The sequence below is a fragment of the Pimephales promelas genome, chromosome 23 (assembly GCF_988280905.1).
Source record: "Pimephales promelas chromosome 23, fPimPro1.hap1.1, whole genome shotgun sequence".
Classification (NCBI taxonomy): domain Eukaryota; kingdom Metazoa; phylum Chordata; class Actinopteri; order Cypriniformes; family Leuciscidae; genus Pimephales; species Pimephales promelas.
The window spans coordinates 17955654-17970539 of record NC_142791.1 but is presented as its reverse complement, the minus strand read 5'-3'; the positions used below and the strand labels follow the sequence as shown (position 1 = coordinate 17970539).

The window sequence follows — 14886 nt, the reverse complement described above, 5'->3', positions numbered from 1 at the left end:
ATTATAACTTTATTTTGGATTTTTCAAATAATAGCAATTTAAGAAGTATAATAAACATATGAATAGCTCAAAAACATTAATAGTACAAATAATGTTAGCACTTTACAATAAGGTACAATTAGTTACTGAATTAACTAGCATGAACTAACAATGAGCAATAGAGTTTTTATTCATCTTTGTTAATGTTAATTAATAAAAATCCAGTTGTTCATTGTTTGTTCACATTTGATTTTAATAATGTATTAGTAAATGTTGAAATTAACGTTAACTAAGATTAATAAATGCTGTAGAAGTATTGTTCATTATTAGTTCATGTTAACTAAGGTAGTCAACTAATGTGAACCTTATTGTAAAGTGTTACCCAAATAATTATGTAGTTACATAAAAATATGCAAACAAGACTAAAACAATAAAAATGTAAGGAGTTAATTTACCTGTGAACACAGTTGTTTCCTGTTCAACACACGCCGGTTTATCTATGTCTTAGAATTTAAAGTGTGAATAATATCTGTCGAAAACACAATGATTCCCGGTCTCTTAAGCAAGTGAAGGACTGTGATGGAGGCACTGTACCTGTCAGAGGCGTTGTCTCCTGTGTGTGTGTGGCCGGGTCTGTGATCGAGCTCTAGCCCCTGAGCCGCTCCTGTGGCATCTGAGATCTGCGTGTCCCGATTTGGTTCCTCTTTCACACTGCAGTTCTGCATGTCTCCGTTCGATACACTCTCTGCCCTGCTCTCCACAAACCGCAGCTTCTTTGGCGGCTTGTCCCGCAGTTTGCCCCCTTCCAGAAAGCCGCTGAAGATGCCCGGTATCTCGGCCAGGATTTTGTTGGACTCCTCTAGAGACTCGTCCACGAGTTCTTCTGCTCCTGCCCTCTTGCCCTCCGTCTCCATCCCAGTGTTTTCCGCAGCTGGAGTCGGGCTGGCGTCGGAGTTATTCTGGCTGGGCGCTGCAGGCCTGGGGTCCCGGGTGAAGCAGCCCATTTCGCTGGCGGCCGCCATGACGGAGCTGGGGTCCTTGATGAGCGCCTCACACCACGAGTTGAACAGCAGAGAGTCTCCCACAAGCTCAGACGGGCCGTTCTTGGCCATGTCCAGGGCTGGCGTCGGGCTTGGGTTGTGTCCGCTGCAGGGGATCATGGGTGAGGCGGGCGTCGATTCCAGTTGGGCCGAGGCATCATGACTGCGAGCGCTCAGGCCATTCAACAGCTTCGACAGCTCACGGTCAATCTCCTGGAAGAGGGACGTCTCGTCAATGTCATCGTCCTCAAGACCTGAGCCGCTTTCCTGGTTCGCTTGGGTTGGAGAGGTCACTGTTTGAGAAAATACAACATGAAGAATAGAGATCAGTAGGTGTTGACTCACATATTGAGCGCTGTAAAATAAAGTTTAAGGGATAGTGAAAATTAGCCCATGATTTACTCACCCTGAAGCCATCCTAGGTGTATATGACTTTCTTCTTTCAGACTAATACAATCAGAGTTATATAAAAAAAAATGTCCTGGCTCTTCCAAGCTTTATAATGGCAGTAAATTGCTGTTTCTGTTTCCATAGTTTATCTATCCATGATAAAAGTCATAGACAGATGCACCTTTTATCATGGGTGCATTTTACCATGGATAGATACACTTTTACCATGGATAGTTGCACTTTTATCATGGATGGATGCACTTTTATCATGGATGGATGCACTTTTATCATGAATAGATGCACTTTTATCTTGAATAGAAGTACTTTTATCATGGGTAGATGCACTTTTATCTTGAATAGAAGTACTTTTATCATGAATAGATGCACTTTTATCTTGAATAGAAGTACTTTTATCATGGGTAGATGCACTTTTATGATGGATGGATGAAATTTTATAGACTACAAAACAGAAACGGCCATTCACTGCCATAAAGCTGGGTAGAGCCAGGACATTTTTTAATATAACTCTAAAGATAATATAACTAAAGATTGTATTCTTCTGAAAGATGACTTAAAGGAGAGTAAATCATGGGCTAATTTTAATTTTGGGTGAACTATCCCTTTAAGTGGAGCGACTGAAACCAGCAGAAGGCGAGATGGACAACAAAAGAAAGAGAAACTCGCAAGGCAAAAGCACAGCTGGTAGTGGCATTTCATGTTGGCAAAAATAAAAAAAGTTGGTAAAATTTGTAGGTGTCATCAAGCAAATTAGAACAAAATTAGATCAGGCCCAGAAACCCTTCTGACATGACTCTTAAACACTGTGAACACTGCTAACATTCATGTGGTTTGGGTGTGAAATATTAAAAACTTTTTGGAAACGGTCAATAATAACATTTAAAAAAAAACTGAAAATGCACTACTGACCAATTTATTTGTGCTGTGCAGTGGGTCGCATTAGTGGTTTGGCTTTAATGGGGTGGTTTACTGCTTTTTTTCTTTGCATGATTGTGTTTATGGGGTGCAATATAACATGTATTTGTGTTTTTTCTTTCTTTTAAAGTCTTATTTTTCATAAATTTCACCTTTATTGTAAGCCGCAGTCTCCTCTGTCACTTGAAAGACCGGTTGACTTCCTGAGTCTATGAAAACACTCCCTCAGAAACAGGCAATGGGTTCCGATTGGCTAGTGTTGTGATTGGCTAAACTGACTAGTGAACGTTATCTGGATACTTAACGCCCATTACCTTTACGGGCGAAAATTGCGTGTGTGTTCCTGTCAAATGTACATAATGGTATCGATACTGCAGTATCAGTTTCTGGTATTGGTACTGGTACATGGTACTACGGTCACATCAAATAAGTGTGTGTTCCCCAATTTCTGCTTATATATCAAATATATAGTATAGAATGTTTTGTCAAAAATAAAGCACATTGAATTACCGGTATCAACTAAGATGTTTTTAGTGTTTGATTCAATATTTAAACGAATGAATCCTTTACTTTGAAATACGTATGATGAAATGTATACTTTTTATAAAGAAAGATTACACTTAATCTTAAAATTGTAATTGTTGTTGATTTACATGTGAAAACTTTTTAATAAAACAGAAAAAAATTCAAGGTAGATATAGGCAACATCTTAATAGGTCAATAAGCCTTCTCGTTAAATTATTTTTTATTGTTTTTTTATAACACATTTGGGGAGAGGATATATTCCAAAACTTTCTGAAAATACAGTATGAGAATATACTGCAAAGTTACTAGAAATATTTTCTTTGGATATTATCCACAAGTTTCCGAGGGGCGCTCCTGTAAAAAATAAAGTGGGTGAAACTTCCGGTGACGTGGCGGAAGTAGCATTCCAATGGTATTTTGTGTGTTAGTTAGCGAAGAGGCTAGCTGTTTTTCTGAGAATTATTTTACTATTTAAAGACGCAAATCTTTATGAGAGATGTCGTTACGTAGCTCAGGGACAACATGTGCTGCTCGCGGTTGTATGTATAACCGGACTAAACTAATTTAGTGGCTTAAACGGGATTGTTTTGAACATAAGCTGAAAACGAAATCAGAGTGTTCCTGCCAACGACTGTAGTTTCCATCACCTCCCAAAAGACGACGAATCTTCTTGTGTACATTTGTTTAAATTCTTAATGTTCTATAAACTCTATCAGCATGTGATTGGCTGTTTTCTACTGATGTTACACCTAAACTCAGGATCAAAGCCTGTGTTGACAGAATACCAAATGTGCCAGTTAATGTATTCAAGTAGCACATTCATTTATAATTTTGAATAAACTCCAAAGCACAATGACTAAGTGTGTATTTTTTATTTTAATTGTTTGTCAGCTCGCACAACTGTCTGTCACCATGCCTTGATGAGTATTGATTATTAATAATGTTATTATAATACTCCCAATCAACTACTGCGGAGGGTAAAGGTACTGTTATTTCACCCTTTTTAATTTCGTTGAGGTTGTGTTCCCACATTGTTAGCTAGTTTGGATCGCTATAACTTGAATGACTGTCAACTGTTGAATGAACGAGTGTCAAGCATGTCAAATCGCGCTTTGTTTACTTCCAACCGGAAGTCGCGCCCACTTTTGACGCAAGGCCTCATGGGGCGTAGGAAACTTGTGGATACAATTTGCATGCATACCAAATATTCTTTCTTGTGGTCCCAGTGACACACCTGACTGAAAGACTCATTATGCAGGTCTTCTCAGGTGGGAATTAGAGCATTAAAGGGTTAGTTCACCCAAAAATGAAAATTCTGTCAGCATTTACTCACCCTCATGATGTTCCAAACCTCTATGTGTTTATTTGTTCTGCTGAACACAAAGGAAGATATTTGGAAGAATGTTTTAATCAAACAGATCTCATTCCCCATTGACTACAGTCAATGGGGAATGAGACAAATATCTTCAAACAAATATTTTGTAAGGTAAAGTCTAAATATAAATGGAATCAGTACATAAAATGCATAATATTAAAAATGAATGAGAAACAGTGAGTGCTCTTTGCCATCGCGGCTATTTAGCTGCAGCAAATGGGCAAATACCGGTCTATCTTGGTTCCCGAAACCATTCAGGCACAGAGTCAGTATGGTGAATAATACCACTGTAAGTACACGGAGATATATTATGGAATTATTTTCGGAGGCAATTTTTTTTACTTTGTTTTTAATACACTGCATGTTTTGCTAACTATTCCTCATATTACTTTTACTGATCTAAACTTACAAATGCGCTTCCAGAGTTTTCATTTACGCTTCTGAAGTTTTCGTTTACATTGCCTGAGTTTGTGTTCGCTGTTCTGACACAAATCTCTCGTGGAGGCGGGGCTAGTAGTAGTGTGTTTGTAACCCCTATACCCGGGTCCCACTCGCCTCGAACCCGGGTCTCCGGCATGAGAGTCAGGAGCTCTAACAAGGAGGCTAAAGACTGCAGCCTCTAGCGTCTGTCGCTAGAGCGCCTATTGAGATCAGGGGAGTGAGGTTTACTTGAACAGCAACTACTAGCTGGCCTCCGTTACATGTTCTCATTGGCTACTGAGTTTTTGTGTAATACATAATTACGTTCAAAAGGTCACGGGCGACGTAGCCAGAAGTACAGAGTCAGAGTGTTTACAAGTTGAACGCATAAGTTGAACGTGAAAACTAACTCAAACGCCGTTTACAAAAAAGGAATTAAAAGGTAAAACAACGATGTCGGACGATTTTGATTCTGTACTTCCGGCTATGTCGTCCGTGACCTTTTGAACGTAATTACGTATTACGTGACGTTACAAATGCGCCTCCCAGAATAGAGCAAGGCTAGCATTTGCCCTTAGAAAAGTTACATTTTTGGAATAAGTTTTGAAATAACCGATCGTTTCGCATGATAAGACCCTTATTCATCGTCTGGTGTCGTTTAAAGACATTTGAAGCTGCATCTGAAACTGTTATTAACTGTCGTTTGGACCTTGGACCGTCTGGTTCCCATGTAAGTCCATTATATGGAGAAAAATCCTGGAATGTTTTCATCAGAAACCTTAAGGAAAGAAAGACATGGACATCTTGGATGACATGGGGGTGAGTAAATTATCAGCAAAAGTTTTTTCAAAAGTGAACTAATCCTTTAATGTGAGAAAACGAACAGTATTTATATTGTTTTTACCTCGTGTAATCCAAGTGATCTGAATCAGTTGTTCAATGTCCAACTGAACCGAACTGAATCAGTTCAATGTTACGCTGGAAGTGATCGCGTGCGTGTGACGTCACTCAATATTTACACGGAGATTTCGGAAGTTTTACCTTTTACTTAACATATTTAGATATACCGAAATCGTCTTCCATTGCGGTTTCCCGTATATCTAAATATGTTTAGTGAAAGGTAAAACTTCCGAAATCTCTGTATAAACAAAGAGTGACGTAGGCGCGCAAGCGATCACTTCCGGTGCATGCGCAGACCGAAGCGCCCGTGCCGTCAGATCATTTTGCCATGGCTATGATTACAAGAGGTAAAACGATATAAATACTGTTAGTTTTCTCACACAAACCGCTCGTTTCGTGTCTTAGGCCATCAATGTGTACTTACATGTACGAGTCATTAAATCATGTTTAATTCTGACTTCTCTGTGCATGCTCTTTGAGGTGAACCAATTGAGGACCCCCTTCACCTCCAGTGTATGACTGACAGACAACAACGGTTTGACCAAAAAATGTCGAAATTGAAAATGCTGTGGAAACAAAGACACCTACATCTTGGATGCCCTTGAGGTAAGCTAAAACATATCAAAAATTAATTTCAAAGTGAACTATCCCTTTAAAGAGTGGCCAGAAAGAGAGAGCTCGATTGCATATACAGAGAGGCCTTAAAAGCTGCTAGATCTGCTTATTTCTCAACCGCATTAGAAGAAAATAAAGAAACCAGAGGTATTTACAGTATTTGAAATTGAAACAGTAGCTAAATTAACAAAAAACAAAGCTTCAAGCCCAGAAGTCTCCAAGCAGCACACCAGTAATAACCTTATGACCTTCACTTTTAAGATTGATAATATCAGGAAGAAAATTATAACTATGCAACCGTCTACTACAGCATTGCATCAGGCAGTGCATTGTAGTCTCCCTGAGGGAAAAATAGATTCATTCATTGCTATAGGAGAGGAAGAATTTTCTAAACTCGTTAAATCATCTAAATCATGTTAGACCCTATACTGAAGCTATTTACAGAAAAATGTAAACAGGTCATCAACTGTATTTTTTAATGCACAGGTTGAAATGTGAGTGTCTGTCAAACATTAAACATCTAACTGTGAACCTGTTTAGGCATCATGACAATTAATCATGTTTGTTGAGAACTGCTGAAACCCTTCACCAGGGGGCAGCATTTACTATAGATGATTTACAGAAAAATATAATCAAGCTTACAATACATATCTTACAGTGTGTGAGACTAAGATTAGACATATGAGTCACACTTAGAGATGTCTGATTGTCAATATAAATATAAAATATAAAATATATAAAGCTGATATAAAATATTAAAGCTGGTGGCATTTATTGTAAAGAAAAACATCAGCCAACAAAGCAGGGCTTGCGTACAAATTCATTGTCTTTAACAATTAATATCAAGACAAACATTAAAAGACTTCCAATTGCTTGTGAGAAATATTCCCTCTTTTGTGCAGAATCCCTAGGGTCTCTAGTCTAGAGTGCAGTTTGAACAGCTTTGCTTCAAGTGCGCACAGTAGATTATATGAATTGGGATGTAAGGTCACTGCTGTGCTCTGTTGGTTTCTGAGCCTCTGAGCTTTGTGACTCATGTATGTACCCTCCTGAAACAGGTTTCATCTTGAACGCTGCTGAGGCATGACACACCCGTGATACAGAAGCACTAGGATCTTGGAGGAGTGCGTCCTCAAAACGCGTCTTTACTGAGAGTTTAATCACGTTCTGTATGCACAGTTCATTAATCATGTCAGTGATATCCACATTAAACAACTAAATTACATCAGAGACAATCACATTTATGCAGTGCTCGAATTGAGGGGGGGCTGGGGGGATCCGGGACCCCCCATAAGGTATTAGGGTATTAAGGTATACAAGTAAAAAATAATAATAATAACAAATCTGATTAAATGCATGCAATGGATACGGTAAATTTCGCGAATTGAGTATTTACAATATTTTTTTTAAGTTGGCTAGTTGCCATGTCGCTTTAAAATGTAAACGTCCGCCCCACCTCTAAAGAGTGCTGTGCGCATGACATCGTTGACTGACAGGACTGTTTGATTGGCGCTGCTCCGTTAAAGGTGGCATATGTAATAATTGAGGTAACAATATACGAAAAATGAGCTACACGCATCAAAAGAATGAGAAGAAATAAGTGCAAAGATGTCATTAAAAAACTGACAAGTTATAGTGCTGCCGAGATATTAACCTGAATTAGCATGCTAAATTACTAGCCCCGGCCCGGCAGGTATCGTAATACCAGTTCCGGCCATGGGAGGCGGTATGCGGACGGGCAACGTTACCACCAGCCAAACTGCAATAGACGAGTGAGTCGCGCTCGCGCCGGCCGGCTTGTGTGTACTTGAACCTGATGTCAGTCGTGTGGAAATACAGCCAATTACTACATTTCAGTTCAGGGAAGAGTTCAAAAAATGATTGGTCGACATTATGCATGAGGAATACATTTTGGTAAGTTGTAGCATACTGTATCTTTCACCAGTGTTCGTGTTCTTTTTCAAGCTAGTAGAGACGATCGGTTCACGTGCGCTAGGGATCTCTAGTGTAACATGTACAAGCGCCAAAACGGTATTTATTCTTTGAATTGCGTAATATAATTGACAGAATCTGAGAGCTTAACTAACCTGCTTGCTAAGTGTCAATTGCGTGTGTCTCACGGTGAATTCACGGCGCTAGCTTGATCAACATCAGCGAATGCTGTCTGTCAAATTAATTCACTAACAATAAAAGTGTAATATGAACAAAACGAATACCATAAACTTCAAATAATTGCCCAAGCTTTTATTTTCCCATACCGTCGAAATGCACCAGCTTGTTTTTGAGATCTATGAGGCGGTCTTCATCATTTAGTGTTGAGATTCATAGTGTTTAGTTTAGTTCACTCTAGTGTTTAGTTCATTGAGTCTCTGATCTCTAAAAATCTCCAAATGTTCCACGTGAAACTGCGGTCTTCCAACCTTTTACTATCATGTCAAATGATTTGAGTAAAATGCGCGATGGTAGGAGCACAAGTCATTTTTTGGAGGTATACTGCCCCCATCTGTTATGGAATATGGAGTAGGATTTGATTTATGATGTTATATGGCACCTTTAAAGCTCATTTTAACGAAATGGAGAAAGATAAACCTCCACTCGAGGTCGGGAAGAGAAAGCTTCTTACCGACTTTTTTGAGGGGTAATTGTGTCTCTTTATATATCTTTCTACTTTATATCTACCCACACCATCGGGGCTTCTGTACTCCTTGCGTAAATTGGAAACATTTAGGCTTAAGTTACTTTTTTTCCCATTATTAATAGCCCTGGTTCTACGGGAGTGCTATCTCGACAGTTTTTCCGCAAAGGGAGCGATCGTTGTGTGCTTTCTTATTTCCATTCAGAATTTGTATAAAACTTGTTTTTCATGTTGCCAGGATCGGCCACGTAAACACAAAGTTTTGGGAATTACATACGCATTCACTCTTAAAATAGCAATAATTGACATCGATTGGCATGGCATTGTTTGTTTCTGAATAAAGCAGCCTTTTTCACTGAAATCATGGTCGTTGAATAGTTGCTGACCTACTGCGTGCCTTTCCGCCACCTACTGGACGTAACTATGTAAAAATCGCATGTGCTGAAATACTCGAAAAATTTAATCGAAGTCTTTTGGAACAAACATTGTTACCACAGTGTCAAATAATTCACATTAATCGTCCAGTTGTTTTTAGGTTAAGAACAACATTTGTAAATAAATCATTCTGTTGGATGTACACAACTGTTCAAAAGTCTCTTCTGCTCACCAAGCCTGCATTGATTTGATGCAAAATACAGTAAAAACAGTAATTTTATGAAATATTATTACAGTTTAAAATAATAATATAATAAAATATTGTTTATTTCTGTGATCAAAGCTGAAAACCACCGTTTCTCCAGTCTTCATCATGATCCTTTAGATCTGAAATATAAACTTTTGTAGCATTACACACTACCATTTAAAAGCTTGCGGTGAGTAAGAATGTATTTTTAAAAAATGTTGGGAAATAAATTAATACTTTTATTCAGTATGGTCGCATTAAATTGATCAAAAGTGACAGTAAAGAAATTTATAATGTAACAAAAGATTGTATTTCAAATAGAAACTGTTCTTTTGAACTTTCTATTGATAAAATATCCTGAAAAATAAAATAAATGTTTATTACATAAATGTTTGTTGATCATCATATTACTATTAGAATGAGTTCTGACGAATCATGCGACACTGAAGACTGGAGTAATGATGCTGAAAATTTGAGAAAATTCTGCTGCCCTCTAAATCCAGTTGTAACGTACGGACAGAGACGGTCGGATCCATGTGCAGCACTTTATTAAAGCAAGCAGACATGAACACAGGCAAACACTTAAACAAAGGGGCAATCCAGAAACTCGTGGTCAAAACAGGCAATGGTCGAGGCAGGCAGCACAGGTTCGTGAACAGTCCAGGAAACAGGCAAGGGTCAAGAGTCCAGGGAAACACGGAGACACAGAACAGGGAAGAACGCTCGGAATTGCACGCTTACAGTGTAACAAGATTTCGCAAGGGACACAGGGAAAACTCAGGCTTAAATAAGGAACTCAATAACCAATAATGAAACACAGCTGAACATAATGAAACACAAAGAGTCCATGGGGAAACAAACATGGGGAGAGGGTGCCCTCTAGTGGCTCTCGAGGGCACCACGGCTGCTGATCGTCACACCAGTATTACTTTAGTAAGTAATTTAAAAGAATAATTATATATATATTATAAAAAAAAAATTGGGGACCCTCCATAAGACTTGACTCAATTCGAGCACTGCATTTACGTAACATCTGAACAACTAGTCGAAAACACAGTGACATTGCCCCCTTTTTTACAATGCCAGCTCAAAAATGGATATCATTAGTTGATAAACAAAGGTATGTTTCTTCACCAAATTTTTTTTTTTTTTTTTTTTAGTATGTTCTCTCTCACCAAAGTTTCTACCATGAGCCCCGTGGTCTTAGGGAAATCCCATACATTACTCTCTGGAAAGACAAGTGTTGCCAGATCTTGCTAGAAATACTGGGTCTGACATGCCCCAAAAAAGTCTGTTCAAAATAAGCCCAAAACATGACTGTATTCTGAAAACAACCCCCACAATAATTCATCATTTTTAAAAACAGGCCCGAAGACTTGAGTTGACATGAATCAACAGTTGTTTACTTAAAATTGCCAGTGTAAGACTGGAAAAACTGAAACGGTTTAAAGAGAAAATATCTGACCAATGGTCTCCGAAGACAAAATATGTTCTTCTTTGTTCTAGAACTTTGATGGTTTGCACTGATTATCTTTAAATTGATTATAGAATTGTAATAATATTCTAACAGACTTTGACTTTATTTTCATTACAGTTGAAATAGTCAAATATTAACGTGTATTTTTATTTGATAAACCTTTTTAATTTTATGGAGTCATATGAAACGAGGTAATACATAAGATAAAATGTATTTTAGCCGTAGAGGCTAAAGCTGCTCTTTTTCTTTCAAAAAGGGACTGTCCACGTTACTAAAAAAATAACTAAACTAAACTAAACTATTGCATTTAATTAAAAGTCCCTTTGCCATGGGAAAGACGGAACACGCATGAAACCTTCGGCTCTAATCGAACGCCGCCTTTGGATCGATTTAGTAGGTCTTACACTAGACAAAATACGTTGACTGGATAATATGCCAAAAAATAGCAGACATCAAAATAATTCAACTGAAGGTTAAATTTTGCTAGAATTATCACTACATCAATAATCACAATTTTGTTGGTGACTCATGTTGATGATCTACTTTCCAATTGGTTGCCTCTCTCAAAAGTGCATTATTTATGAAGACTGAGTATTATTATTATAAAATTATCCCCATTGACTATTGTCATATCAAATGCATTTCATTATGTTTGCTACAGAGTGGCAACCTGCAATTGTAATCTTAAATGCTATTTCTATAGTTTAACACATAAAAAGTTGTGTTGGTGTAAATATATGCATTTAGGTTGATTCAGTGACTTTAAAAAAAATAATAATTTGTGTTATTAATGATTATGTTATGAAGAACCACACAGATGTTACACAATTAGAAGAAAATAATGTTAGCAGCAGAAAATATAGCATCACACACAGAAGTGATAGGAAAAGTGTTCAAGTGTAAGAATACAATACTTTACATGCAAGTAGGCAAGAACATACAGTACCGCAATCTGATGAGCTTGTGTCTTCTGTGTTTCCAAAGAGAAACTGGTACTTGGCTTTGGCAACACTCTGTGCGTGTGCAGAGGAGCCGCCGACACGATCAAACGCTTCTCCCTGCAAGAACAAGACACAGTTAAACTCACATGCTTCAGTTTACACTGACATCATATTAACTAAACGGGATGACAAGGCTGGTTCAAATATAGGCTCATCACCAGTTGCAGGAGGACATGATGTCAGATCAGAACAGAGACTATGGCCCCTTTCACACACCCTGAGCAACGCAGCGGCAGGCGTGACGCAAGTGTGCTTTGCTAGTTTCAGCCTGACGCAGTTATCATTTTCACGTCCTGCGCCACGTTGTTTAAATAGCAAAAGCATCTGCGCCCATCTGTGGCCCATGGGCTGCTGGTTTGAGGACCAGGTGTGTGTTCAGGTGCATTGGTGGAGCGTTGCTGTTCTGAGGAACTGAAATAGACTGAAACTGACCAACTGAAACCTGGGGCTAAAATCAATGGCGCAGTATTATTATTTTTTTAAGAGCGGGTTAGTGATGTGCGCTTATAAGCAGGTACACAACATGCTACACTTCGTCCCGTAGATCAGGGAATCCCAAAGATCTGCCACCAAGGGGAGCGCGAGAGGAAAAATGTAATGGCGGTCTGTTTTTTAAGTGGGATTTTTCTATACAATAAAAAAACATGAACAGTAAACATCTCCTTAGTAATTGCTTTTATTTAAAATTTAAAAAAAACTATAATTTATTCGTTTTTGATAGAAACGTAGAAGACTGCCTTGCACTGCAGCCGCTAGGCTATATGTCACGTGATCAACTTCTAAATTCAAATGTGCTTTTCTGGCGCTGAGCCAATGCTGTCATATATCATAACTATTGAGTGTTTTCAAGCACATAAAGTTTATTTTAGGTTTCAGACATTTAAATACACATATATACTAGCAAAACAATGATTTTGATTTTGCTGATTTCTATTTCTATAGCTTAATACATTTGTGAATATTTTTGAAAAATGACAAAAGCAGATCATCATTCATTCAGCGCTGTGTTGTCAGTAACAATATTCAAACTTACGTGTGAAAGGGTTACAAGTGGAAGCTTTGTTGCATTATACTGAAACTTTGTTGATGTTGTTATTGTCATGCGTGTTCTGGTTATTTGCACATGATTAAAAAAAAGAGTCTTTATATGGCAATAAAACAAAGCTTTGCTGCATTTTGTGGGGGTTGGGAGTGCACCAACCTGGTTGGGACATAAGGGGGAGCGCAGGAAAAAGGTTTGGGAACCGCTGCCGTAGATGATCAGCTTGCGAGCTTTAACTTCTCTCTCAGTCTCGCACACACAGCTTTAACCTCGCACATGAGCAGATCTGTTTCCTCACTAAAGAAGGGTTCAGTTTTTCTGCTTTCAAACTCCGCCGTGTAAATAGTGAATCTGCCATTGGCGCGAGCACAACTGGCTTTTAAAGGGAATGGGAGATGAGACTCTGATTGGTTTATTGCACATTACACCTAAAACACACCCATTACTCATTAAGAGAATAGGAACAACCCTTTTAGACCATGCGCTGGGAGCGATGACCATTTTCTCGTCATTAAACTAGCTTTAGATGAGCTTAGATCCTTAAAAAAGGGCCCTTTCAGTTACCAAAAAATGTGCATATGACCAAAGAGAGGAATTCTTCCAAATTCAGTGCTGTTCAATTGTTACACTGAAAGAAAGAAACACAAGTTCAAACAAGTTTTACATGATGGACGCAGTCAAAAAAAAAAATATGACTTGTGCGCTATATTCATCTTCTCATGTCAAGTCACCTTTACTTCTAGCACTTTTTTCAATACAGGTTGTTTCAAAGCAGCTTTACAGGTATACCGGGAAAATAATGCAACAAAGTTTATGTCTAGAAGAAAATAGCGTCACAGTCCAGCTTAAGTAAGTTCAGTGATGGTTCATTTTTGTTGTAAAAAAGTTATTCATTTAGTTAATTATATATACATATTATATACACACACACACATATACAGTATATATATATATATATATATATATATATATATATATATATATATATATATATAAAGAGTTCAGATGCAAAAGCCTCTAAATGCCATTTGAAATTTTCTTCTTTAATGATGATTTTTATCAAACTTGTATATTTAAGTTCAGTAATTTCACTTAAATAACAATTAATAGGTAATTATCATTGCAATTTAAGTGAAATCACTGAACTTAAATATACAAGCTTGATAAAAATGATCCTTCTAGAAGAAAATTTCAAATGGCACTTAGAGGCTTTTGCATCTGAACTCTTCATATATATATATATATATATATATTGTTATATATAATAATTGAGCTGGACGATGACATCACGGAGTAGATAGCCAATCCGTTATGTCATCGTCCAGCTCAGTTGAGCTCTCATATAATGGTGTGAATGCTGGCAGATCAATAATAATGCTGAATATTAAATGTTATTATGAAGTTATTTTTCATTGAAAGTCTCTTCTCTCCTCCACTGCTCTCTCATCCATTTTGTAGTATATATTCAAATATGGTGAGTCAAAGCGTGCCGCGGCACGTTTCGCAACAATGATGCTAAATGGAAACACACCAAGTTTAGAAATGCAAATAAGGATTTCTGTGAACAGTTTTATTTTGGTGTGCACCTCACACAGAGAACATATGACTTCAGAGGACTAGACCAGATGAACAGCGTGAACACAGTGCTAAACATCATGTGATGTCCACCAGAGAAAGTCAGTCACACAGAATTGGGCCAATGGTGAGTAAATGAACATTTTAATTTTAAGATATTCTGCTGGTTTAACTCCAGCATGAGTATAAGTCTGTGAGTGTGAATATAGCGCTCCCGCAGGAGGCCAGTCACTATGGCTCGATCCCAGCGGCCCAAGAATGTTTCTGTTTCCAGAAGAGGGCTGATTTTTTAATACCAGTGTCTTTTGTATCTGGCGAGTAATGGACCACACTCCAGCCACATGATAGAGCATGAGA

The 14886-nt window shown here is 38.0% G+C and overlaps 2 protein-coding genes across 7 annotated transcripts in view; one reads left to right on the top strand and one right to left on the bottom strand.

Moving 5' to 3' along the window:
• The window catches only part of psd3l (pleckstrin and Sec7 domain containing 3, like), a 163444-nt gene that overhangs the window by 126009 nt on the left and 22549 nt on the right, over positions 1-14886 (bottom strand). For all 3 annotated transcript variants that reach the window (XM_039676604.2, XM_089126337.1, XM_089126338.1), the window contains exons 2-3: positions 11858-11969; positions 574-1312 (exon numbers count right to left, since the gene is read on the bottom strand). In XM_039676604.2, coding sequence (XP_039532538.2) covers positions 574-1312; positions 11858-11969 — 851 coding nt within the window. The remainder of the gene's footprint in view (positions 1-573; positions 1313-11857; positions 11970-14886) is intronic.
• sh2d4a (SH2 domain containing 4A) overlaps positions 5992-14886 on the top strand; it is a 96152-nt gene continuing 87257 nt past the window's right edge. The window contains exon 1 of one of the 4 annotated variants that reach the window (XM_089126341.1): positions 5992-6168. The gene's annotated coding sequence lies outside the window, so the exon portion shown is untranslated. Of the gene's footprint in view, positions 6169-14574; positions 14657-14886 lie in introns of those variants that run through there. The other 3 variants (XM_089126340.1, XM_039676607.2, XM_039676608.2) reach the window with 3 other exon arrangements.